Source organism: Erythrolamprus reginae, chromosome 1 (assembly GCF_031021105.1).
Source record: "Erythrolamprus reginae isolate rEryReg1 chromosome 1, rEryReg1.hap1, whole genome shotgun sequence".
In the NCBI taxonomy this organism is placed as follows: Eukaryota; Metazoa; Chordata; class Lepidosauria; order Squamata; family Dipsadidae; genus Erythrolamprus; species Erythrolamprus reginae.
Genome location: NC_091950.1, coordinates 25587470 through 25614785, shown reverse-complemented (window position 1 = coordinate 25614785; position 27316 = coordinate 25587470). Strand labels below are relative to the sequence as shown.

Genomic DNA, 27316 nt, shown 5'->3' with positions numbered 1-27316 from the left:
CTGCGAACACTCAGTGGGATGACAATGCGTCGATTTGAGTTGCTGTGCCCCGATCTCTGAAAAGGCAACAGAAGCCACTGGAGTTCCCTAGCATGAAGGCGAGCCCAGGGAATGATGCCTATGCATGACACCATCTTCCCCAAAAGGGAAGATAGAGTAACTATGGATACTGAAGGATTAGATAAAATGTTAGAAATTAACTCCACTATACTGAGTTTTCTCTCGGGAGAGAGAAAAACCTGGGAAGATTTTGAATCAATAATGGATCCCAGGTGCGGAATGGAAGTGGAAGGTTGGAGGTGGCTTTTTTCAAAGTTGATGGAAAACCCATGGTCCTGAAGGACTGACATGGTGACAGAAAGGTCTGATTTCACCCTCTCTAGGGAGTTCCCATGAATTAAAATATCATCAAGATAACATAAAATGTGGATGGGAGACGCCCGGATATAGGCCGCCAGGGACCCCAAGAGCTTTGTAAAGACCCGAGGGGCCGAGGAAAGGCCAAATGGCATCGCCCTATACTGGAAATGCCTGCCTTGAAAGGAAAAACGTAAAAATTTTCTGTGGCATTTGGCTATAGGAATGTGAAGGTAGGCCTCAGTGAGGTCTAAGGAGACCATGAAATCTCCCGAGTGAATGGCGGCCAAAATAGAAGACAAGGAGTGCATCTTAAACTTCCTATATTTGATGAATAGGTTTAGTTTCTTTAAATCCAAAATGGCTCTCCAACCTCCGGAGGACTTTGGAACCATAAATAGAATGGAGTAAAAACCTAGGCCCTTCTGACCGGAAGGGACCGGTTGAATGGCTCTAATGGACAATAGATGAGAAATGGCCTCCTCCATACGGTTACAATCTGAGGATGACCTGGGAGAAGGGCAGGAAATAAAACGTTTAGGGGGAGGAGAAATAAATTCTAAAAGAAGACCTGTTTGAACAGTGTCAATGACCCAAGGGTCCTTGGAGGAGAGACGCCAATTTGAAGCGAAATGAGCTAGGCGACCCCCTATGGGAATGGAGGAAAGATTACCATCTAGGTTTTTTTGAAGCCCTGTTAGAGGAAGCTCCCCTTTGGAAACGAAAACCTCTACCCCTGGAGTTCCTACCTTGGGAACGAAAGCGGGGGGAATACTGACCTGGAGATCTCTGATAGGAAGCCGCTTGATCTTGCTGGCGCCCTGGGCGACGAAAGGACTGCATTTTGGTAACCTTTTTCGTGGTTGGGCCCAAAACCTTCTTCTTATCCGTGGTCTCCGTGAGGAGTGGATCCAGAAGGTCACCGAAGAGAAGGTCGCGCTTTAAGGGGCCCTGGGATAACTGCCACTTTTGGCGAACTCCCGCTTGCCAAGGGCGAATCCATAGGAGTCTTCTTGCCGTTGTAGAAGCTGCAATAGACTTAGCAGAAAATCTAGTAGATTGCAAGGTGGCATCAGCCACGTACTGGGCAGCTGCAAAGACCTTGTTGAAGTCTTGTTGACCTCTCAAGTCATCGGGAGGAATGTGCTGTTGAAGTTGGCGAAGCCACAGCAGCATGGCTCTGGAGAAGAAGGAGGCCGCTGCAGAACTTTTAATGGCCCAGGAATCAGCGGAGAATCCTCTTTTGAGCATTTGCTCGATGCGCTTGTCCTCTGGACGGAGGACTTCCTCCGCCTCGCCTGGCACAGCCGCTGCCGAGTGAAGAATCTTGACAGGTTCATCTGGTTTGGGGAAAGATAGAAGCTCTTCATAGGAAGAGGAGAGTTTATACAACTTTCTGTCCTTGGTGGAGGGATTAAGGCCAGAGGCTGGGAAATCCCACTGTTTGAGTAAGGCATCTTTAAACAATTTAGGCATAGGAATTACCTCGTTATCCTCCTGTTCCTCTGTGAAGTAAGGTAAATTCTCCTCCGGGGGATCAGTGGAAGTGGAGGCTTGTTTCTCCTGGGCTGCTAATCCCGTAGAGATTCTAGCTTTGAGGAGGAGAGATTTGAATAGTTGAGAAGGAAAAATAGTAATTGGAGGAGGGACCTTTATTTGGGATTCCTCATCCTCTGATAAGCCCTGAAAAGGGTCTTCATCCTCCTCTACATCCTCATATTCATCCTGGGAGGATTCTGAATCATCCTGAATAGGAGCTCTGACCGCTGGGGAAGAACCCAAGGGGCGGGAGGAACGAGAAGGAGGAAGAGGTAAAGGGAGCTCATTGATGGAGGAGAGTTTGGCATCAATGGCTTTGGACAACACAGCAAACATAGATTGGAACTCAGGAGGTAAACTGGAAATATCAGCAGAAATGGCAGAAGAATCCCTAAAGGCCTGGGAGGATCCTGGCTGGGGGGAATCTTCAATAATATCTGGTTCCTCTGGACCTATGCCCCATAGGTTAGGTTGGGGTCTGTCTAGGTTTGGCTCATCCAGAGATAACACAGGGACCCCAGAAGGAGGCAGACTAGAGGCCTCTGGTGGGTCTTGACTACTGATTACTTGGGCCTGCACTTTCAAACGTTTTGCTGATTTGTCATGAATTTTTTGTAGGGCTAGGTCCCTTCTCTTCTCGGCCCTGGTGACCTTGGTCGAGGGGCGGGCCCCTGGAGAAGAGGAGGAAGAGGCCTGTGGGATACTAGTAATCTCATCGCCTGTAGGCCTGGCCTCTCTGGGACCTTTAGTTGTGCCTCTCTTGGGAAAAGTAGCCATAGTCTGACAATTAACAGAAGACAAGGCTGAGCCAATAACTAAATTATAAGGAGAAGATTTCAAGGACTTCCCAAGAGGAATGGATCCTGCTTCGAGGCCTCGAAGCTGCTGAAACGTGAGGACAATCTGGGCAAACCCAGAGTTCGTGCCCCCAAATCCAGCGGGGCCAGCCTCCCTAAACTTTGCAATTAAGTTAAACCAAGGCACTCTGGTTGGAGGCTTAGCCGGTGGAGAATTTAGCCTGGGACCCCCAAGGCCCGCTCCCGGATCCACGCGGTGGACTGAGGCCTACGCGGCTGGCAAAAGGCCAACACGAGAGGCCTAGATATTTTAAAAAAGGGCGCGAAGGCCTTCGCGCCGAAAAAATCGCTCCGTAGAATTTCTTAAGGGAAAAGCGATCGACTAAGTCCAGGAGACTAGAAGGCGTCTCACTCCGCAGGAGGTATTTTATAAGCCCTTATATACAATAAATAAACAATAATTCAATAATAAATACTTGCACCAGAACCTCCAGGCCAAGGGATTAGAAGAATCCACAAGCGGCCGCAGGAATCGTAACCGGCAAAACCGCCGGGGGAAAACGAAACCGCAACTTCTCCCAAGGAAAAAAGCCGAGCCGCTTTTATTCTTTTTTCCTTTTAAACGGCTGGCGCAATTAGTGCAAGTAATTAAATAAAGACAATAAATCTTACTACTTTTTTTGAAGGAAAGATCGAAGGGAAGGTGTTAGAATGTTGAACGAGCTATCACAATACAACCGCAGGATATGCGAACTGAGCGAATTCTGGGGAAGGGGCGGATCCGGCAAGCTTTTTTAATACTAGGCTCAGTTCCACCGGATTGGACATGAGCAACCCATGTGACTGCTGGACCCGCTCCTTCAGTACGGAGAACAATGAACAGCTGATAACATCAGGTTCAACTGCCGTCGGCTCCACAGGACCAAATTTCTGCCTGTACGTAAATGAGAGAGTTTCATATTTCAGGCAAAGATTATGCAGATTATGGGAATAAGGGATTTTTTGGGGTGGGGGGCGCGGAGTGTTTATAGAAAGTTTCTCAATTTACATCCAGAAATGACAACTCTGCATGAGAAAACTTAATGCTGGCACCCTTATCAGAAGACAGATGATTCTGGAAATAGAAACATGGAAACATAGAAGATTGACGCAGAAAAAGACCTCGTGGTCCATCTAGTCTGCCCTTATACTATTTCCTGTATTTTATCTTAGGATGGATATATGTTTATCCCAGGCATGTTTAAATTCAGTTACTGTGGATTTACCAACCACGTCTGCTGGAAGTTTGTTCCAAGGATCTACTACTCTTTCAGTAAAATAATATTTTCTCATGTTGCTTTTGATCTTTCCCCCAACTAACCTCAGATTGTGTCCCCTTGTTCTTGTGTTCACTTTCCTATTAAAAACACTTCCCTCCTGAACCTTATTTAACCCTTTAACATATTTAAATGTTTTGATCATGTCCCCCCTTTTCCTTCTGTCCTTTGAAAACATTTTCCTAAAATATTATGGGCTTCTAGACCATTATTTTTTTTTAAAAAAACCCACCATTCTGAGCCTAACACCATTTCTCAAAGACTGGGCCAAACTTTGTGAAACTGCCTGTTGGAGTAGCAGTGTCGTGCACAGCCGGTGAGATTTATAGGGTTCCCAGAAGAGCACAGAACGTTCCAGAATTTTCCACCTGCATATTGCTGGTCAACCGCTCCTACGGATTAGGAGACACCTTCGGTCTTTAACTGACGTATGTTCCTCCTCTACTCGGTTGTGCAACTTCACAAAATAATTACAGAGGTTTTAAAATACAGTATATATATATATACAGTATATCACCACAAATCTCCAGATTCTTAACTGGTCCCATGCAAGATGCAGAATTCTTGGCACCTATTATAAACTCGACCCTTTCCTTGTTTTAATTCTTTTAGAGCAGTTTTTCCTTGAATATATCTGGATTTCAACTCCCAGAATTCCCCAGCCAGCGAATGCTGGCTGGGGAATTCTGGGAGTTGAAATCCAGATATATTCAAGTTGCCAAGGTTGGGAAACACTGTTTTAGAGAGCCAGAAGCTGGGTGATCGCTTTGCCTTGCAAGAGAAGCAGCAGATGTAACAGAGTGGCTACGAAAGCAACACAAGCAACTCTTTAAAATCTACATTTCCATATTGTTTTGTAAATATTGGTCTCCACTATCTCTGCTTGCTCCAAATACCTCATTTGTTACTATCTTCCACACACCCGGGGAAAAGTAAACTACTGAGGAAGTATGCAGCAAAGAAAGAGATTGCATAATAACCTTCAGAACTGCTGTTGGATCCCATAGCAACTGCACTTGTTTCAGGAAAAAAATTGGCAATTTTTTCCCCTTCTGTGCATCCAAAAGAAACAAGAAACAAGCTGAGAAACCAGCAAGTTCTGATCAAATCTACAAGATACAATCAGAGTAGTCATGTGTTTTATGGTCAGGCCTATTTTACACATAGGAATTGACCAAATGTTCCTAAAACGGAGTATTAATTTCGCCTACTTGCTGACTTTTCATTTTTTTTGTGTGCCTACCCACACTTTGCAGCAGCTTAAAGATTAATAAGTTTTATTGTGAAAGCAGCATTCCTAAACAGTGGCCGCTGCATTATTATATAAATCCATAAAACTCCAGGGTCTTAAACCTATCTGCCTGTCTATGGGAACTGACATAAGGAAATCTCTGGAACTTTGACTTGCTCCTCTGTTATCTTTAAAGTAACAGCATCCCTGGAAGGTACCATACTCATATTTACAGGTAGCCCTCTTTTAGAAGCCACAATTAGGACTGGCAACTTGGTCGTTAAGCAAAGCACTTAAGCAAAGTTTGCTAAGTGAAACTGCAACTGTGATTACGATTTTACGTCAGCCTTCCTTTGCTTGACAGTTCTGCAAAGATCAGAAATGTGAAGATCTGTTGCAGTTATTTTTTTCAGCAGTGTCATAACTGCTGATGACTCAGCCTTCAGTGATTGTCACTAAGTGAGGACAGTCTGCATTATATTTGCATGGCTTCCTCTCTCAAATACAGTGTTCCCTCGATTTTCGCGGGTTCGAACTTCGCAAATAGCCTATACCACGGTTTTTCAAAAAATATTAATTAAAAAATACTTTGTGGTTTTTTTCCTATACCATGGTTTTTCCCACCCGATGACATCATATGTCATCGCCAAACTAATAATTTTTGCAAATAAATAACAAAAAAATAATTATTGTTAATAAATAATTATGTTTATAAATATCAGGATCACTGTCTTATTCAATGGTGAGTACCAGTAATACTGGTGAGTAAATGGTTGTTAAGGGAATGGGAAATGGTAATTTAGGGGTTTAAAGTGTTAAGGGATGGCTTGTGATACTGTCCATAGCCAAAAATGGTGTATTTGCTTCCGCATCTCTACTTCGTGGAATTCTACTTTCGCGGGCGGTCTCGGAACGCATCCCCCGCGAAAATCGAGGGAACACTGTATTGGTGGCTAACAGTGTTAAAAATGATCAATACACGTGTCTGTGTTAGCAAACATGTTATCCAGATCCAAAGTGAGTTAAATTTTGGTCGGAGAAATTTCTTGACAAAGTCTGCACTCAACTATGTATCTAAGACTGAATGCAACACAAGGCTAGATGCTGCAAACCTGGAAACAGTTGTATCATTTCTCAGCTGCCAGTGAATCACATAGAAGTAATACATATGACCAGGCAGGAAATATAATTTTGAAGACTAATAATATAGGGAGGTTTATCTGCAAGATAATGCTGGAGGATTAGAAACAGAGAGGCAAGTAAGAATTAACACAGGTCTTATAATCCAAGGTAGCTGTTTTGAATGACAAATGTTATCAGCCTAATCTCTGGTTGGAAGGATGGCGTAGCAAAAGAAATCAAAGATTTTACAGGTTCTGAGATGGAGGTAGATCCTCCTCCATCTCAGAACCTGTAAAATCACTGAAAGGAGAGAGAAGAGATGGGGCTACTAGAAGGACAGGTAGTTTATCCCCACATTAAAGACAATTCTACATATTGTACTGGTGACAGATACGCTCAATTTCATTCAGCATGGAAGTTTCCAAACAAAGAAACCCACCTACAAGAATTTGCAAAAAAAACCACTGTACTCTGAAATAAATAAGAATATTACTTTGGGTCACACCTGATCAGACACTTGCTCCCCATATGCGTGTGTGTGTGTGGTTGTGTATTTACTGTGTGTGTGTGTCTATGTATATGTATGTATACACACACGCACAAATATATACTGCTCAAAAAAATAAAGGGAACACTCAAAGAAGACATCCCAGATCTGAATGAATGAAATATTCTCATTGAATACTTTGTTCTGTACAAAGTTGAATGTGCACAACAGCATGTGAAATTGATTGTCAATCAGTGTTGCTTCCTAAGTGGACAGTTTGATCTCACAGAAGTTTGATTTACTTGGGAGTTATATTGTGTTATTTAAGTGTTCCCTTTATTTTTTTGAGCAGTGTATATACAATACATATACAGTGTTCCCTCGATTTTCGTGGGGGATGCGTTCTGAGACCGCCTGCGAAAACTGAATTTCCGCGAAGTAGAGATGCGGAAGTAAATACAGTACACCATTTTTGGCTATGGACAGTATCACAAGCCTTCCCTTAACACTTTAACCCCCTAAATTCCCATTTCCCTAACAACCATTTACTCACCATTATTACTGGTACTCACCATTGAATAAGACACTTAGTGATCCTGATATTTATAAACATAATAATTTATTAACAATAATTATTTATTTTGTTATTTATTCGCAAAAATTATTAGTTTGGTGATGACGTATGATGTCATCGGGTGGGAAAAACCGTGGTATAGAATTAATTAATTTCTTAATTAATATTTTTTGAAAAACCGTGGTATAGGCTATTCGCTAAGTTCGAACCCGCGAAAATCGAGGGAACACTGTATACATACACACCCACATACAGGTTTATATGTATGTACAGGCAACATACGAACACTTAGCAAAGAGACATGATGTTAGCAACAACACACACACATTTGCACTTCTGCTTCTCTCTGTGTGTGCCTTGGCCTACTGCCCGTAGTTTAACCTGCTCAGGTGAGGATGAGCTCTCCTGAGTTTGAAGGAAAGATCTTTAACAATCCACCGGGGTTTTCTGAGATTCCGAGGACCAAACCTGTTGTTTTCACGCAAAACAGAAGCTTTTGGCCCTGAGCTGCCTGTCCTTCTCAAAAAAGCCAGATTCAGACTTTAGGGATTTCCTAACGACCGTGTTCCTTTGAATCACCACCAGTCACTTAAATACGTGCGTCTCCAAAGAGGCAACTTCCTAGCCGATCCGACTACTCATAGGATGTCACAACTACTTCAGACGGCATTCGATTACCACAGGTCTTGATGTGCGTGAGCAAGGGGGGGGGGAGGCACCTCGGTGCAAACAAGACAAATCCACCCAGCTGCTTTGTGTGTGGCAGAACTGCCTTCCCTAGAAGGTTTTCGACAGGATAGAGACCTGTCAGAGAAGACTTAAGTATAGGGTGGGGCTGGACAAAAGGATGTTTCGCATTCATCGGTGCCACCCTCAGCATTCTGCAAGGACAAAGTGCACAGATGCACATAACATTTTCCAAATCTTTGGCCACTGAATCAAACTTCTTCTAAGGTGCTCGGGATTCATTCTATCCATCTGACGGCTCTCGAAAAGCATCTATTTATTCCTACCAGCAAACTGCAAGCCTGCACGTCATACTGACGACTCCAGAGGCCTTCCCCACAAAGGCCCATGTACTTACTGCTGTTTTGAACAAGCCATTATGCTATGAATCTGTAGTCAATGTGCAAATCACAAATATATTAAATTGCTCAGTTGTGTCATTTGTACTTCGAACAAAAACAAGGGGAGGGGGTTGATCCTGATGGATGGCAAATTATGTTTGTAATACTGTGGTGCATTAATGTGTAACAAGCTCACATAAAGACACAGCATAATTTCTTTAACACAGCAGGGTCATCAAATTCCCTTTATGTGGCAATACAGAGACGGTGACAAGTTCTGGAAAGCTAGGAATGTCATCTTTATCAGGTTGCTCTGATTTTCCCCCCTAATAGTCAGTTACTGTGAGTTGAGAAAAACACCAAACAAGATTGGTAGATTTTAAAACTCTATACCATAGCAGTGGAAAGGGGATTTTAAGCATATCTAATGGTGCTTATTGCAGAAATCTGAATTAAAAACAAGCTAGAAACAGCTTTCTAATCGAAGTGATGATTTTTAATGCTCTTTCCATGAACTCTCTCTCATATCGTCCTATTATCTCTTGCAAGAAACACAGACCAAAAGAATTATCTGGATATTCTATGAATGACATGGCATTGGGCCAGAATACATCCAGAACCGCCTTCTACCGCACGAATCCCAACGGCCGATAAGGCCCCACAGAGTTGGCCTTCTCTGGGTCCCGTCGACCAAACAATGTCGTTTGGCGGGCCCCAGGGGAAGAGCCTTCTCTGTGGCGGCCCCGGCCCTCTGGAACCAACTCCCCCCAGAGATTAGAACGGCCCCCACCCACCTTGTCTTTCGCAAATTACTTAAGACCCACCTTTGTCGCCAGGCATGGGGGAGTTAAGTTATCCTTTCCCCCTAGGCTATTACAAGTTATGCATGGTATGTTTGTGTGTATGTTTGGTTTTTTATAATAAGGGTTTTTTAGTTGTTTTTATTAATTGGATTGTTCATGTTGTTTTACCACTGTTGTTAGCCGCCCCGAGTCTGCGGAGAGGGGCAGCATACAAATCCAATAAATAATAATAATCATAATGAACAAAAAATTTAATGTCTCAACTAATGTTAGGCCATAAGAAGTTTAACCTGTCCGTTTCGAAATCAAGCTGGGATATCTAAACTGGGATTTCAGAGCCAAATAATAAATTTTACAATGACAACTTTGCATGTGATATGGAGCCAGATCCAGTTTGGGTCAACAGAAAGATGCAGTCAAATTTAGCCTGGCTCAACAGAATGCACCATTCCAAACTCTTGCTGTGAAAGGACCTCTTATTAATGCCTGTTTTCGTAAAACCTGTAAGACTGTTACAATGAACAACACAGCCAAGAGGTACATTCATGTTTACACCGAATAGTTAAATTAAAAAGGAGAAAGGCAATTCAGAAAAGAGTTGCTAATAATAAAGAATCTGCTTTGCAAATAACAGAATCCTGGTTTAATTCCTGCGAGAGGCTCCAAAGCTGAAAACCTAGGGAGGCTATACTATCAGATAGCATGTAATGCTCTATATCAGGGGTCTCAGGAGTTGAAGTCCATAAGTCTTAAAGTTGCCAAGGTTGGAGGTTGCTCTATATTGAAGAATCAAGAATCAGATTCGACGAATTGCAATTTTCTAGAAAGGATGCACTGCCGATAGGACTGGACCTAAATTTCATCAGATTAATTTGGTTGCTAGACCAATGCCATCATGCAATAATTTCAATTACTGTACAGCCCAAAATTACCATTAATGCCATGAAAACCCACAGCTGTAATTTATCCCCTTAGCTTTGAGAAGATTATATTGAAAGGCCACCCTCCTTCCTGTCCTCTTCAGGAAATGTATATAATCTGACTACTCTGTATGCTCACCCAAGTTACACAATTGTATCTGAAAAAAATCCCACAAGTGAGAGTCCTTTTTTTTTTTGGAGAAAAGCATCAAGCACTTCATCTGTATCTCGCTCCAACTTTTTCTGCAATTTTGGAAGTAATTGCAGAAAGAAATCCATGCTAAGGTGATCAGTATTCAGCTAATAATTAGCAGGAGCCCTCTTCTTAGCTCGCCTGAGGCCCACCGGGTAACCAACATCCCATATTAAAAATAGAGAATGACACAATCCCAAACTGCCTTTACTGGAAGCTGAGGTTGCCAATGATAAACAGGTTTGCCTCTTGGCTACTGCAGCTCAACTTGGATGGAGGGGAGAACTGGAAACAAAACTGTTGTATTTTAAAGAAAAGGCACAATTCATTTTGGAAATCACAATTTTTTTTAAAAAGGAGTCAATATTTTCCTTCAAAGCCATATTGCTTAAACTCTTTCCAAGAGTTCAATTTAGGCAACCAAAGGGTATTTCAACACCCCCCTCCAAAGGAGAGCTTCCAAAGTACAGCATTTGGCAGCTCCCCAAGAAATCTAAGTCAGGATCTCCGTCATCAGAGTTCACACAACTTAACACAAGACAGTAAGCAGCAGGGACTTGGCAACAAAACAATCCTCCCCCCCCCCCAGCCAGATTCCAGTTCTCAAACTTAATAAAAAATATGCATCCCTTTAAAGTGTATTCATTACTGATGTTCTTGGTAAAACAAGGACTGGGGGAGGAAGCCAGAAAATCAGAACCAAGAATTTTCACTTGAGACTGAGAATATGAAGGACCAGGAAGAGGCTATTTAATTATCTTCCCAAAGCTGTAAAATAAGTCAATTTAAGATACAGATCAATAGAAGAATTTAGACCAAAATATTAAAGTTCTATATTTTCAGATTGGAAAAAGAAAAAAAATATGGATGGCAGAAATATTTCTATAACTACTGGTATCATCATCTCAACTTCCTTTCTCGATCTAAAGATTAAAAATTTGAGCTTTAGGCACTGCTATCCAAGGAAGACTTACCATATGACAAAAAATTGTTTATATAACTCTTTTTTTAAAAAAATAAATAAACTTTTTAGGTCCATCACCCTTTTTCTAAAAATATCACAGCCAAAGATTCAATGGTCCTTCACAATGTTTGCCCACTATTAGCCAATTGATTAGTTTACTGATGGGGGACCCAATTGTTCTTTTCACACTGCTTACAGCAGCAGGAAATCAGTGAAATGTTTCCCATGGCCAGGTGTCCAATGAGAAAAGAGAACTCTTTTACAAGGTACAATCCTCACACATACTCAAAAGCACTTGAGTCCACTGCTCTACAGGATAAGCTCTTCACACTGCAGTCCTTGACCAAGGCTTGGGCAAACCCCATCCCCCAACCCAGCACAACTGACCAAGGCAAAAGGAAGCTGCCATTTTCATGGATTTCTTATTTCAATTATCTCTCTCTCTCTACACACACACACATTGCTCATTGCTGTTGCTCATTCTCCCTTTATGCTACAACACGAAAGTCGAGGAACCTGTTCAAGTCTTCCTCATATACACCTGACACTGGAAAATAGAAACAAAATAGAACCTAAAATTTCCCTTTAAAAAAAACCTGCCTTCCCAAGACCATTAAAAAAAAACCACCCCAAATCTTGACTTTTTCTAACATTTGGGAATCTATTCTCTATAATATTTAGTGTACTCTAATTCACATTCTATTTTCCTTCCCAGAAATCATTAATACTGCTCTTTATAAAAAAACATTTAAAGTATATTTCTTTTGTAAAGTATTCTAACCCAAGGCTGTCTAATCAATACCTACACTTTGTTTAAATTATTGCTCATACATTTAGTTTATTCATTTAAGACATGCGTTTTTATGGAGCTCTTTTGGGTTGGGGGGAGGCTAACAAGGGAGTGTCTGATTTCAATAAGTCTCCAAATCAATCCATGTTCTTCAACTTACTTACTTCTACAGCACATTTGGAGATAGCAATAAGGGGATCAGCACTTTTCTGTGTCCTGCATCCATTTTAAGACAGCTTTCTCGATGAGAAAACCAAACTTTTCAAGAGAGTTCAATCAATTCAGAAAATTCAAGTTCCATATTTTGCACCCCTATTCTCAGTTGCTTCATTTCCAATCCATGTTCTGTCCCCTAATCGACCATATCAATCCAATAAATAAATAAATAAATAAATAAATAAATAGGGTATGACAAGCTGCTTTTTCTTGTTATAACCTTTTCTAGTAGCACTTTAGCCTTTACCTGATATATATATACACACACACACACACACACACACACACATATATACACACACACACATATATATATACATATATACACACATACACACACACACACATATAAACCAAGCTACATCTTTTGATGTTAGAAAGGAGAAGCTTCCAAAGTGGGCCATTGGAGTGAAAGACATACAGTATACACACACATATAAACCAAGCTATATATTTTGAGGTTAGAAAGGAGAAGCTTCCAAAGTGGGCCATTGGAGTGAAAGGCATAACATTTCCTTAATATACTCTCTCTCTGTGTATAATATTTTATATGTTTTTCCTGCGGAATGACTAGCTGATGAAGCCACAACAAGGCCAAATTAGATCATACTAGTCACCTTCATTTTTATATTCAGCAAAAATATGTCACACACACACACACACACATATTTTCATTCCATGATTGGTAGCTTAATTCTTACTGGGAGCTGAAGCACTTCATCTCCCAGGATGGTATATAAATTTGATCAATAAATAAATAAATAAATTTTGAATTTTTTTTAAGGGGGGCGTTCAGAAACGCTGGTCTTTCCCCACATTTCTTTCTAAATTTGCTAGAGAAGTCAGGATTTATTTTCTTTTTCCTTTATTCCAGGGACATTTATTTTCTCCTTTTTTGTGGCAGGGGAAAAAAAAAGATTTCATCAGCGGGCATTCCACACACTCCTGCGTGCCCCTCTATTTGGCAGGAGGGCTCTTCTGTCGGTAACGAAAAGAGCCATTTGCTTCTGGTTTGGGGACATCTTTCTCCGAAGGCTGCTTTGGAGGAGAGGGGGGTCCCCCCTTTCCTGCCCCCTCGCCAAATTAAGAAGGGGAGCCCTCTTCCTTTATTCTCCAGCCCTGTGTTGGGGAGAGAAACGAAGCCCCCCCCCCCCCCCATTTTCCAGCCCAATACTTTTGGAGCTCGCCTTAAGAGCTACTTTTCTCCTCCCCCCCCAAACAACCAACTTCTCCTAATATAAGGGGGGGTCGCTACCCGCCCCCTCCCCCCAGGTCCAGGTTCGAAGACCCACCTTGCGTCCCTGATAGGCCTCGAAGGCTCGCAGGGCCGAATCAGTCAGCTTGACATGGAAGACAGAGACTCGTGTGCCGCGGCCGAGGCGCCCGCAGGACAGCGCGTACCCCCTCTCCGCCAGCGCCGCCATCTTGGGAATCTCCGCGGCGGTGGCGGCGGAAGCCCCTGGGACACGCCCCCTCAACCATTATGGAGCAGAAACGCCCCTGTGTTGATGTCATCCGACCGCGCGACGGCAGGCTTTTTTTTTTAAAAAAAGCTGCAAAGTACGATGGGAAGTGTAGTCCGACAAACTTCTCTTTTGCTTTGGCTTATTATGCTGTGGGCGCCCCCTTCTGTTAAATGTTTTTTCCGAACTACAGTATTTGTTGGGAGTGTGTAGCCAAACAAACTGCGCAGGGGCCGCACACCGCTAGGCATGCTGGGAGATGTGGGAATTTTTTTTTTTTTGCTTCTTCCAAAATGTTTCTCAATTTCACTTCTGGAGTGTTCTAAATTTAAGGAAATGCTTTATACTATATAAAGTATATTATATTTTATATTCTAGTGTATAATATAGTATTATACTATATACTAAAGTTTATAGGGTGTGTGGTGGCGACTCTGAGGAATATTTATTAATTTATTATTAATTTATTAATTTAATTTATATGCCGCCCAACTCCCGGAGGACTTTCAATGCTTTTATATCATTGCCATTGTATTTTTATTATTTTATTCTCGGGTTTTTGTGACAAATTCATATATATTCATAAATTCTTATATTCATAAATCAACATATATGAATTATGTATATTGAAATAGATCTATACTAGCAAAAATATGTTACACAAACGCACAGATATATACAGTATGTACTGTATGTATATACTGTATATGTATATATATATATATGTGTATATATATATATATATATGTATGTATATATATATATACCTTTTCATTATCAGCAAAAATATGTTACATATATATACAGTACTGTATACTGCTCAAAAAGATATTAAATGCTATTTAATATCTACATGAAACCGCTGGGCGAGATCATCCAAGGGGATGGGGTGAGGTATCATTACCCCATGCCCTTCTTCCAAGGACCGCTCCAGCGGTCCTTGGAAGAAGCCGATTATCTAGGTCCTCAACAGTCAGGATTCAGGCCCGGCTACAGCACGGAAACTGCTTTGGTCGCGCTGATGGATGATCTCTGGCGGGCCCGGGACAGGGGCTTATCCTCAGTCCTGGTGCTTCTTGACCTCTCAGCGGCTTTCGATACCATCGACCATGGTATCCTTCTGCGCCGGCTGGAGGGGTTGGGAGTGGGAGGCACTGTTCTTCAGTGGTTCTCCTCCTACCTCTCTGGTCGGTCGCAGTCGGTGTTAGTGGGGGGTCAGAGGTCGACCTCTAGGTTACTCCCTTGTGGGGTGCCTCAGGGGTCGGTCCTCTCCCCCCTACTATTTAATATCTACATGAAACCGCTGGGTGAGATCATCCAAGGGCATGGGGTGAGGTATCATCAATATGCAGATGATACCCAGCTTTACATCTCCACCCCTTGTCCAGTCAGCGAAGCAGTTGAAGTGATGTGCCGGTGCCTGGTGGCTGTTGGGGTCTGGATGGGTGTCAACAGACTCAAACTCAACCCGGATAAGACGGAGTGGCTGTGGGTTTTGCCTCCCAAGGACAATTCCATCTGTCCGTCCATCACCCTGGGGGGAGAATCACTAACCCCCTCAGAGAGGGTTCACAATTTGGGCGTCCTCCTCGATCCACAGCTCACATTAGAGAAACATCTTTCAGCTGTGGCGACGGGGGCGTTTGCCCAGGTTCGCCTGGTGCACCAGTTGCGGCCCTATTTGGACCGGGAGTCACTGCTCACAGTCACTCATGCCCTCATCACCTCGAGGCTCGACTACTGTAATGCTCTCTACATGGGGCTACCTTTGAAAAGTGTTCGGAAACTTCAGATCGTGCAGAATGCAGCTGCGAGAGCTATCATGGGCTTTCCTAAATATGCCCATGTCACACCAACACTCTGCAGTCTGCATTGGTTGCCGATCAGTTTCCGGTCACAATTCAAAGTGTTGGTTATGACCTATAAAGCCCTTCATGGCACCGGACCAGAATATCTCCGGGACCGCCTTCTGCCGCACGAATCCCAGCGACCAGTTAGGTCCCACAGAGTTGGCCTTCTCCGGGTCCCGTCAACTAAACAATGTCGTTTGGCAGGACCCAGGGGAAGAGCCTTCTCTGTGGCGGCCCCGACCCTTTGGAACCAACTCCCCCCAGATATCAGAGTTGCCCCCACCCTCCTAGCCTTTCGTAAGCTCCTTAAAACCCACCTCTGTCGTCAGGCATGGGGGAATTGACATTTTCCCTCCCCCTAGGCTTATAAAATTTATATATGGTATGCTAGTATGTATGGTTGGTTTCTAAACTGGGGTTTTTTAAATTAACTTAAATATTAGATTTGTTTACATTGTATTATTATTGCTGTGAGCCGCCCCGAGTCTGCGGAGAGGGGCGGCATACAAATCTGATTAAATAAATAAATAAATAAAAAATCAGTACGTGGATGATACCCAGTTGTACATCTCCACCCCATGTCCAATCAACGAAGCAGTGGATGTGATGTGCCGGTGCCTGGAGGCTGTTAGGGTCTGGATGGGTGTCAATAGACTCAAACTCAACCCTGATAAGACGGAGTGGCTGTGGGTTTTGTCTCCCAGGGACAATTCCATCTGTCCGTCCATCACCCTGGGGGGGGAATCATTGACCCCCTCAGAGAGGGTCCGCAACTTGGGCGTCCTCCTTGATCCACAGCTCACATTAGAGAAACATCTTTCAGCTGTGGTGAGGGAGGCATTTGCCCAGGTTCGCCTGGTGCACCAGTTGCGGCCCTATCTGGACCGGGAGTCACTGCTCACAGTCACTCATGCCCTCATCACCTCGAGGCTCGACTACTTTAACACTCTCTATATGGGGCTACCTTTGAAAAGTGTTCGGAAACTTCAGATCGTGCAGAATGCAACTGCAAGAGCAATCATGGGTTTCCCTAAATATGCCCATGTTACACCAACACTCCGCAGTCTGCGTTGGTTGCCGATCAGTTTCCGGTCACAATTCAAAGTGCTGGTTATGACCTATGAAGCCCTTCATGGCATCGGATCAGAATATCTCCGGGACCACCTTCTGCCGCACGAATCCCAGTGACCAGTTAGGTCCCACAGAGTTGGCCTTCTCTGGGTCCCATCAACTAAACAATGTCATTTGGCGGGACCCAGGGGAAGAGCCTTCTCTGTGGGGGGCCCGGCCCTCTGGAACCAGCTCCCCCCAGAGCTCAGAATTGCCCCCAGCCTCCTCGCCACTTGTAAGCTCTTTAAAACCCACCTCTGCCGTCAGGCATGGGGGAATTGAGATATTCCTTCCCCCTAGGCCTATACAATTTATGCATGGTATGTTTGGTTTTTAATAATTTTAGTTTTTAGTTATTTTAAATATTAGATTTTTTATATGCTGTTTATATTATTGTTGTTAGCCGCCCCGAGTCTATGGAGAGGGGCGGCATACAAATCTAATAAGTAAATAAATAAATAAATAAATAAATAAATATAGATAGATAGATAAATACATCAATCAATCAATCATCCACTAAAGGTGAACGTCATTGCCTTCTTTTAAGGAAGTGGCACAAAATTCTTTAGATTGCATAAAAACTGGATGATATTTGCGTCATCAGAGGAATGGTATAAATTATTGTGCAAGAGGTAAGGGCTACTGCTGTAGAAGAAAGAAAAACGTAGTGATGAGGTCAACAAAGCATATCTTGGCTTCCCCTCGGACAAGTTTATCAGACTTGTAAATTCAAAACGGCTCGCAAGCATATTCATGTTCAATATGAACTGAGTTGTATCTATTTAATGTACTTTTTTTTCAAATATTCGCAGAATGGTGTTGACGATTAATAGATTGTCATAGTTGAGCCTTATGATTGCATTTATTTTTATGCAAATAAATATTCAACATTTATTTACCCAACCAAAACTGGTGAATACAACTTGTAGTGTTATGTTGATCGAGTGTTAAGAATTCTTCGATTGATGGGAAAGCCTTAAATTCTTACAAATACAACATTTATTGTATCTGATTGCAATGTAGTACGAACTACCGTATATCATCATAGAGAGGTGATCAACAACCTCCCTACATTCCTAGGCGAAGAATTCCGGGGACCGCCTCCCCATTTCCGCTTGTTTCTAGAACAGAGGGGCGTGGTGATAGCAAAGACAACGAGCCTACAAGAAGGCGGGGCTATTCAAATAAACTTCTTGACATTAGACAGCTGAGAGCCGTCACGGTTTGAGGCCGGCGGATTTAAGACTGCTAAAATAGGAACTATCGCTAGATGGCAGCAATCGCCCAAAGGATAGAGGGTGAGGCGGCTCACCGCTCCTCGCATCTGCAAGCTTTGTTGTTCCATCCGGCAAGGGGAAAACTGAAATGACCCGGAAGGTAATGGCTGCCAAAGACCACCCCTTCCGTTTGACTTTTCTGTTTGACTCCTTAGCACGATCTGCAAGGACTTCAGTTTCGAGAAAGGGCAAGTATGGGCGACGCTGGGGTCGGAGCTGGGGCGGGAGGGCGGAGGCAGCGACTCGGCAGCTCAGGAGAGCGGAAACTGGCCGCTGCAGACTCGGGGTCCCCATCGAGGCCGCCCCGTCGAAGCCCAGAAATGGCGAGGGACTAAAGATGCAGAGCGCAACGCCCATCAGTTTGCTCTCTTCAAAGTCCCAGGGATAAGATCGTTGCTTAGCCCCAAAGGTGCCTTTTTTTTCAAAAGGCAACTAGATTTTCTTTGGGGGGGGGGTTGCCTTGAAAACGTTTCGCTTCTCATCCAGGAAGCTTCCTCCGTCCTGCATAAGAGCTGCTTCAGTTGTGAGCCAGAACTGAAGAAGCTTCTTGGATGAGAAGCGAAACATCTGTCAAGCCGCTGCAGCAGAAGAATAGAATACAGTACAATAGAATTTTATTGGCCAAGTGTGATTAGACACGCAAATAATTTGTTTTTGGCGCATATGCTCTCAGTGTACATAAAAGAAAAGAACATTTGTCAAGAATCATGAGGTACAACACTTAATGATGGTCATAGGGGTCAAATAAGCAACAAAGAAACAATATTAATTAAAAATTCTTAAGGATACAAGCAACAGTCATACAGTCATACCTGGGAGGAAATGATGGATAGGAATGATAAGAAAAATGGAAATATGGAATTTGATCTGCGAAATTAAATATTTCATAGATTTTTCTGCTATCAGCATCTACTAGTAACTCTATTCAAGCAGAGGATTAGCCAGAATACATTAAGAAAAAGAATGCAGGGTTTAAACATGAGCATGGAATACAATAGAATAAAATACTTTATTGGCCACACAAGGAATTTGTCTTTGGTGCATAAGCTCCAAAAGCTCACGCACCAAAGTGCTTAAGTTCATAAGTGTACATAAAAGAAGATATATTTGTTAAGAGTGATGGTACCTCAATCATGAGGTACAACATTTAAATGATTGTCACAAGGTACAAATAAGCAATCAATATTAATATAAATCGTAAGGATACAAGCAATAAGCTTGACAGTCATACAGTCGTAAGTGGGAGGAAATGGGTGATAGGAATGATGAAAAAAAACTAGTAGTAATACTAGTACAGACTTAGTAAATAGTTTGACAGCATTGAGGGAATTATTTGTTTAGCAGAGTGATGGCGTTTGAGGAAAAACTGTTCTTGTGTCTAGTTGATTTTCCGTGTAAGTTTCAGAGATTTCTGGCGATGTTTCGACAAGGACCCACTTGTCATCTTCAGGCTGGTGCTTTTGTCCTTGTGTTCACCCTAGCAAAAGGACCAAAGCACCAGCCTGAAGATAACGAGTGGGACCTCGTCAAAAGGTTGCCAGAAATCTCTATTTCTGTCAAGTCGCCCAACAGATCTAAATATGGGAGGAACTTAGGGACTGTTCTGTTGGTAGCAGGGCTGAAATCCAGCAGGTTCTTACAGGTTCTGGAGAACTGGAGCAGCGTAACATTTTGAGTAGTTCAGAAAACCGGCAAATACCACCTCTGATTGGTCCCAGAGTGGGGAGGGAATGGAAATTTTGCAATATCCTTCCCCTGCCATGTCCACCAAGCCACGCTTACCACTCCCTCAGAACCAGTAGAAAAAAGAAAGAAAGAATTGGATTTCACCACTAGTGAGATAGCCTTTTGTGAAAATACACTATTGTTTTTAGTTAATGTGACATGTTCTGAAGAAGGAGCGATGAGGTTGCAATAAGTTATGCTTCAACATTTCTCCACTGGAGAATGTTTATGTCTGAGCCTCTGCAGAAAGTCCCTAGTGAATCCAGACTGTTAGGTTTCCAAAACAAAGGTAAATTGTGTTGTCTTCCTTTCTTGTCCCTGCAGAGAATGACTTAAGAAATTCTTCCTCTTAGCAGTAGAGTTTATGGTTTATTGATTAGTCTAATACCATATCAAATCAAATCAAATCAAGGAAAATAATACAACATAGTGAAATATGAAAAATATTCACATAATCAGGTAAGGCCATCGTCTTGGCAATTAACCCCAATTTGATCTAAATAGGATAGATAGATAGATAGATAGATAGATAGATAGATAGATAGATAGATAGATAGATAGATAAGATTGATTAGATTGATAGATTGATTAGGTAGGCAGAGCCAGCACACGAATACCTATCTATTTTTTTTGTTCTTGTTTTCCTCCTCTAAACCCAAGTGCATCTATGGAGTGAAAAATACAATAACTTTCCCACTTGGCTTCTGGCAAGCAAAGTCAATGGGGGGGGGGGGAGAGCCAAATTTGCTTAATGGCCGAGTTATTCATTTAACAGTTGTAGTAATTGTGATAATAAGATTGGACACAACTGCCTCACCAACAGAAATCCTGGTTACAACTGGTTGTAAGTTGAAGACTACCTCTTACCTTGCTGGATTGACTGTGTTTTACCATAAAGTTGGGAAACCCAATTTCCCCCCCCTCTGGTTAGAGCAGCGGTTGTCAACCTATGGATCGTGACGCCTTTGAGGGTTGAACGACCCTTCACAGTTTTGCTTAAGGCCATCGGGAAACACATATTTCCGATGGTCTTAAGAACTGAAACACTGCTCCTCCATCCTATCTATCTATCTATCTATCTCCATCTACCTGTCTATCTACATACCTACCTACCTGCCTATCTACCTACCTATCTATCTCCATCTACCTGTCTATCTACCTATCTATCTATCTATCTCCATCTACCTGTCTATCTACCTACCTACCTATCTATCTCCATCTACCTGTCTATCTACCTACCTACCTACCTGCCTATCTACCTACCTATCTATCTATCTATCTCCATCTACCTGTCTACCTACCTATCTATCTATCTATCTCCATCTACCTGTCTATCTACCTACCTACCTACCTGCCTATCTACCTACCTATCTATATATCTATCTCCATCTACCTGTCTATCTACCTACCTACCTGCCTATCTACCTATCTATCTCCATCTACCTGTCTATCTACCTACCTACCTATCTATCTATCTCCATCTACCTGTCTATCTACCTACCTATCTATCTATCTATCTATCTATCTATCTATCTATCTCCATCTACCTGTCTATCTACCTACCTACCTGCCTATCTATCTATCTATCTATCTCCATCTACCTGTCTATCTACCTACCTACCTACCTGCCTATCTACCTATCTACCTACCTATCTATCTATCTCCATCTACCCATCTATCTACCTACCTACCTACCTGCATATCTACCTACCTATCTATCTATCTATCTATCTCCATCTACCTGTCTATCTACCTACCTATCTATCTATCTCCATCTATCTACCTGCCTATCTATCTACCTGCCTATCTATCTACCTGCCTATCTATCTATCTATCTATCTCCATCTACCTGTCTACCTACCTACCTACCTACCTGCCTATCTACCTATCTATCTATCTATCGGTATCTATCTATCTATCTATCTATCGTTGTTTTCTGTTGAAATCACCCTGGTATTCCCAAATATAAGAGGAAGCAACTTTGCTTTCCTTTTGCCTCTTGGCCCCATGCAGGGGCCATTTCTAACACAGGTATTTTTTTTAATAGTCAATAAACTACCATTTACATGGTTACATATTTTTGCTGATAAGTGATAAGGAAAGGAGCCTAGTATAAATTTATTTTGAGTTTGTTATGCTCTCATCAGCTATGCATACCCTTCTTCATGCAAGGCAGGACATTAAACTTTAAGCTAAATCAGCTTTTACCAGGGAAGAGTCATATGGTTGATTTTCTGTCAAAATCACCCTGGTACAGTGGTACCTCGACATATGAGTCTAATTCGTTCCAGACCCGAGCTCGTATGTCGATCAACTCGCATCTCGAACGAATGCCTTTAGACTTTGTTTTTCCGGGCCAAGATAACTGGAAGCATGGAATTCTTGCGCCACCTAGTGGAAGCTCGGCTCGTATCCCGAATTTGAGCTCTGGTGTCGAACAGAAATTTTGCTCACGTCTCGGCTCGTAACTTGGAATACTTGCATGTGGAGCAGCTCGTATCTAGAGGTACTACTGTATTCCCAAATATGGGAGGACAGAAGCCGAATTTCTGGCACTACGCGTGCATAGCCATATTGTTTTCAGTTCTTGGCAATTTTTAAAAACATGCATGCGCGCCCACACAGTGCCCATGCGCCTACAAGGTGCGGCCATGCAGCGCAGGAGGAAGAGCAAACCAGCACCATAGTTCGTACAGCAGTTAATATTTAACTTAAAGTATTTTAAAATGAATGGCTGTTTTCAATCCACCATAACTTGAATGCAGTATTAGAAATACAGGTAGTTCTCAAAATGAGCCCAACATTTATGTTTGCTGAGTGAGAAATATGTTACGTGAATTTTGCCCCATTTTACAACTTTTCTGCCGGCATTGATTAAGTGAATCGCTGCGGTTCTTAAAATATTATTATTATTATTATTATTATTATTATTATTATTATTATTATTATTATTAATTAGATTTGTATGCCGCCCCTCTCCGAAGACTCGGGGCGGCTCACAACAACAACAAAAAACAGTATAGACAATGTAACAAATCTAATAATAAGAGTTAAATAAAAACCCCAACTGTTAAAAAAACCATACAACACATACGTACCAAACATAAAATATAAGAGAGCCTGGGGGAGATGTCTTAGTTCCCCATGCCTTGCGATATAGGTGGGTCTTGAGTAACTTGCGAAAGACAAGGAGGGTGGGGGCCATTCTAATCTCCGGGGGGAGTTGGTTCCAGAGGGCTGGGGCCGCCACAGAGAAGGCTCTTCCCCTGGGGCCGCCAAACGACATTGTTTGGTCGACGGAACCCGGAGAAGGCCAACCCTGTGGGACCTTATTGGCCGCTGGGATTTGTGCGGTAGAAGGCGGTTCTGGAGGTAATCTGGTCCAATGGCATGAAGGGCTTTAAAGGTCATTACCAACACTTTGAATTGTGACCGGAAACCGATCGGCAGCCAGTGCAGGCCACGGAGTGTTGTAGAAACGTGGGCGAATCTAGGAAGCCCCACGATAGCTCTTGCGGCCGCATTCTGCACGGTCTGAAGTTTCCGAACACTTTTCAAAGGTAGCCCCACGTAGAGAGCGTTGCAGTAATCGAACCTCGAGGTGATGAGGGCATGAGCGACTGTGAGCAATGACTCCCTATCCACATAGGGCCGCAACTGATGCACCAGGCGAACCTGGGCAAACGCCCCCCTCGCCACAGCCGAAAGATGGTGTAGGTAACACGGTTGTTAAGAGAAGCTGGATCCTCCATTGACTTTTCTTGTCAGAAGATCACAAAAGAGGATCACATGACTCTGGGACGCTGCAACTGTCATAAATATCAATCAGTTATCAAAACATCCCAATTTTGACTGGGAATGCTACAACAAGTCGTAAGTGTGAAATATGATTATAAGTCACTTTTTAGTACCATTGTAACTTTGAAGGGTCACAAAATAAACTGTTGTAAGTCATTACATTATATACATTATATGCACAATACATTATGTGTAAGGTTAAGGAACAGAATAATGGCAACTTAAGGTAATAAAGTCTTGCCTGTTTTGCTACCTTTCTAAATGCAGGCAACCGGAAAGCCTCCCCCTCCTTTGGTAAGGGTGCCACAACTGAGCAGGCCTTACTTGGCTAGCCACCAGTTTCTTTTAAGGTAAGTAGGCTTGAAATTCTCAGAAAAGTAACCCAAATTCGGTAGGTGGCTTTACAGGTAGGCAATAGCATTTAAACTCATGTACCACTTCACAGTGCTTTACAGCCCTCTAAGTGGTTTACAGAGAGTCAGCCTATTTCCTCCAACAATCTGGGTCCTCATTTTACCGACCTTGGAAGGATGGAAGGATGAGTCAACCTTGAGCCAGTGGGAGATTTGAACTGCTGAACTACAGCTAGCAGTTAGCTGAAGTAGCCTGCGGTACTGGACTCTAACCACTGTGCCACCCAGGCTCTATTTATTATTTATACCAGAGGTCCCCAACCTTTTTTGCACCAGGGACCGGCTTTAAGCTAGACCAGTTTTCCACGGCCCGGTGGAAGGGGGGCTTTGGTCAAATGGGGGTGGGGTTATGGAGGGGTGGAGCTTAGTGACGCAGCCCTCCACACTTCTCCACAGGGCGGGGAAAATCAGGAGGCTCCTTTGGCGGCTGGGGGCTGCCTGGCTTTGTGATTTTGGCTGGGGGGGGAGTTAGGAAGGTCCTACTTCTCCCCCCCCAGCCAAAAATTCAAAGCCTATCTGCTGGATACGGGCGATGAGTGGGACAGAGCGGCGCGGAAGCCTCTTGCAGCAGCTGCCACAGCCACCGGCTTCGGCACCGCTCGTCCCGCTCATCGCCCGTATCCAGCAGATAGGCTTTGAGTTTTTGGCTGGGGGGGGAGAAGTAGGACCTTCCTAACTCCCCCCCAGCCAAAATCACAAAGCCAGGCAGCCCCCAGCCACCAAAGGAGCCTCCTGATTCTCCCCGCCCTGCCCGACGCCCCACCCTGTCCTGCATAATGTCCTCTGCCGGGAGGGCAGCGGCACCGCGGACCGGCTGGAAAACCCCAACGGCCCGGTCCCGGTCCGCGGACCGGCGGTTGGGGACCTCTGATTTATACCATTCAGAGTGTTAAGAGGAAAAGCAGAATAAAAAATTGATCTTTACAATATTTCTTGATTATTATTTCTCCATGTCTCTTTCCCAGATATCTCCTGTTGATGCCCAGAGTATGAGCTCTCCCTTTTGGCAACGTGGAATCTCCTCTGCTTTTTCCACCCCATGGCAACAGATTCTTAACTCCTTTCGGTCAGTAGAGTCTGCCAGTGCTTTCCAAAGCATTCCTAGGCCGGCCGTGCCCTGGAACTACCAGCAGATTCGTCCCAGAAGCCGGGGCAATGAGTACCAGCCATCGAATATCAAGCGAAAGCATAAACACGGATGGATCAGGCGTATCCGCTCCGCCAGTGGGATCGAAGTGATCCTTCGGAGAATGCTGAAAGGCAGAAAATCTCTGAGTCATTAACGTTGTCCCTGGCGAGACCCTTTTCAGCAAAATTGGAAGCCTGATCCATGAGTTCTTTTTTCTTGCTAGGAAACGCTACAACGTGGTAGGCAGTTCTATATGGGATCCTTTAGAAACAGGGGTGATTATAGTAGTTCCTGTTTTGATTGTGAATCAAAAATATCACCAAGAAGGAATAAACCTGTTTCAAAGTTCAAAATAAACATGTCCTTTTGTTTTTTAAAAAATGAGTAAGATGTAAATATTGAAGTTGTCATTTTTCGGGGAAACTTTGTGTTACTTTTATCATGTAATTGGGTTTGGGGGATGGGGTTTGGAGGGATGTGTATCTTGATTTAGATCTTGGCTGACATGGAAAATTACAAAAATTTACAGAGATTATGATCCCGCTATATAGAATGCTGGTGAGACCACATTTGGAATACTGTGTTCAGTTCTAGAGACTTCACCTACAAAAAGATATTGATAAAATTGAATGGGTCCAAAGACGGGCTACAAGAATGGTGGAAGGTCTTAAGCATAAAACGTATCAGGAAAGACTTCATGAACTCAATCTATATAGTCTGGAGGACAGAAGGAAAAGGGGGGACATGATCGAAACATTTAAAGATATTAAAGGGTTAAATAAGGTCCAGGAGGGAAGTGTTTTTAATAGGAAAGTGAACACAAGAACAAGGGGACACAATCTGAAGTTAGTTGGGGGAAAGATCAAAAGCAACATGAGAAAATATTATTTTACTGAAAGAGTAGTAGATCCTTGGAATAAACTTCCAGCAGATGTGGTAGATAAATCCACAGTAACTGAATTTAAACATGCCTGGGATAAACATATATTCATCCTAAGATAAAATACAGAAAATAGTATAAGGGCAAACTAGATGGACCATGAGGTCGTTTTCTGCCGTCGGACATCTATGTTTCTATGTTTCTATAATACTATGGAGAAGTCTGTTTCTTGGAATGATGTTTGCATAGCTGTTTTGCAAGAAACAGGAACCTTGAACCACAGGAAAGCAAAGTTTTTTTTAATAGAAATTGAAGGCTGTAAAGTTGGCAATACTAAGGATCAGTTTGGGGTAGCAGGCAGACTCTTATCTATGTACCTAGAAGATTATTAGATAAAGGGGCCTTATCAGGAGACTAGCAGAGGTGGGCAAGACCCTTGTGTTAAGAAGATATAATATTCAGGTAATCAGGCTGATTGAGGACAGAATGTTAAGGAATTTCTCACCTTGCTACTACCTATGTTGCAATTTCCTTCTTAAGGCTGCCCTTGGGGGACACTTCTGAGCTTGTGAGAAAGCTTTGTTTCCTTTTGATGGGATTACAGGGTGCAGGAAAAGTCAATTTGGCTCTGAGTGTTTTAGGCAAAAACAGAAAGGGAGTTGAGTCTCATCTTGACTAAAAGGGTGCGGCCTGCATTTAGTTTAGTTAGATTTATTTTCTCCACTTACATGGGTATTTCCTTGTAAAAATAATCAAAGTGATGCATTTAAAAATAAAAGGCAATTCTGAGAAGAGATTACAGTTGACGGGCATCTGTCATCCTTAGATTATTTCCTCATTTGATGGTTTTTTGCAGAAGTCTTCAAACTTGGCAACTTTAAGACTTGTGGACTTCAACTCCCAGAATTCTGGCTGTAGAATTCTGGGAGTTGAAGTCCACAAGTCTTAAAGTTGCTAGGTTTGAAGACCTCTGGTTTTATGTATAACATTGCTGTTTCTCCCATAGGAGTGCTTGTAATCATAACTTCTTTTTTTTCTAAAATGCGGTTGGATAGAAGACCCCAAGGGTCCCTTTCAACTCTGATCTGTTACATCCCAAGTAGTTTACAATAAAATTACCATCAGGATTAATACTAGACCAACAATCAAGCAATAAACAATATCCCAATATCACTTGCTCACATAACAATCAGTAAACAGCGTAATTGAGGAAGTGCCATGAAGAAAACAAGATTCTGACCAACATTGTCCAGCCAAGTCACCATATATGAACATAGAGCAAACCCCACTCCTTT

The 27316-nt window shown here is 42.8% G+C and overlaps 2 protein-coding genes across 3 annotated transcripts in view; one reads left to right on the top strand and one right to left on the bottom strand.

The window, feature by feature from the left end:
* Positions 1 to 13899, bottom strand: part of ELL (elongation factor for RNA polymerase II) — a 114425-nt gene extending 100526 nt beyond the window's left edge. Inside the window, exon 1 of the mRNA XM_070747565.1 lies at positions 13669 to 13899. Coding sequence (XP_070603666.1) covers positions 13669 to 13800 — 132 coding nt within the window. The 5' untranslated portion in view covers positions 13801 to 13899. The remainder of the gene's footprint in view (positions 1 to 13668) is intronic.
* Positions 13900 to 18243: 4344 nt separating this feature from the next.
* Positions 18244 to 25498, top strand: MRPL34 (mitochondrial ribosomal protein L34). 2 transcript variants are annotated; one of them, XR_011558702.1, is made up of 4 exons: positions 18244 to 18485; positions 20126 to 20260; positions 23867 to 23949; positions 24978 to 25498. XR_011558702.1 is itself a non-coding variant. In XM_070747419.1 (2 exons), the coding sequence occupies exon 2, from the start codon at positions 25002 to 25004 to the stop codon at positions 25293 to 25295; it is 294 nt and encodes a 97-aa protein (XP_070603520.1). In that variant the 5' UTR covers positions 23863 to 23949; positions 24978 to 25001; the 3' UTR covers positions 25296 to 25389. The 2 variants fall into 2 exon arrangements, 1 of the variants encoding a protein (XP_070603520.1); XM_070747419.1 differs by lacking the exons at positions 18244 to 18485; positions 20126 to 20260 and having other exon boundaries at positions 23863 to 23949; positions 24978 to 25389.
* Positions 25499 to 27316: the final 1818 nt, after the last annotated feature.

Excerpts from the sequence above, each read along its gene's own strand:
- MRPL34 (XM_070747419.1), top strand. The coding sequence starts at position 25,002 with ATGAGCTCTCCCTTTTGGCAACGTGGAATCTCCTCTGCTTTTTCCACC.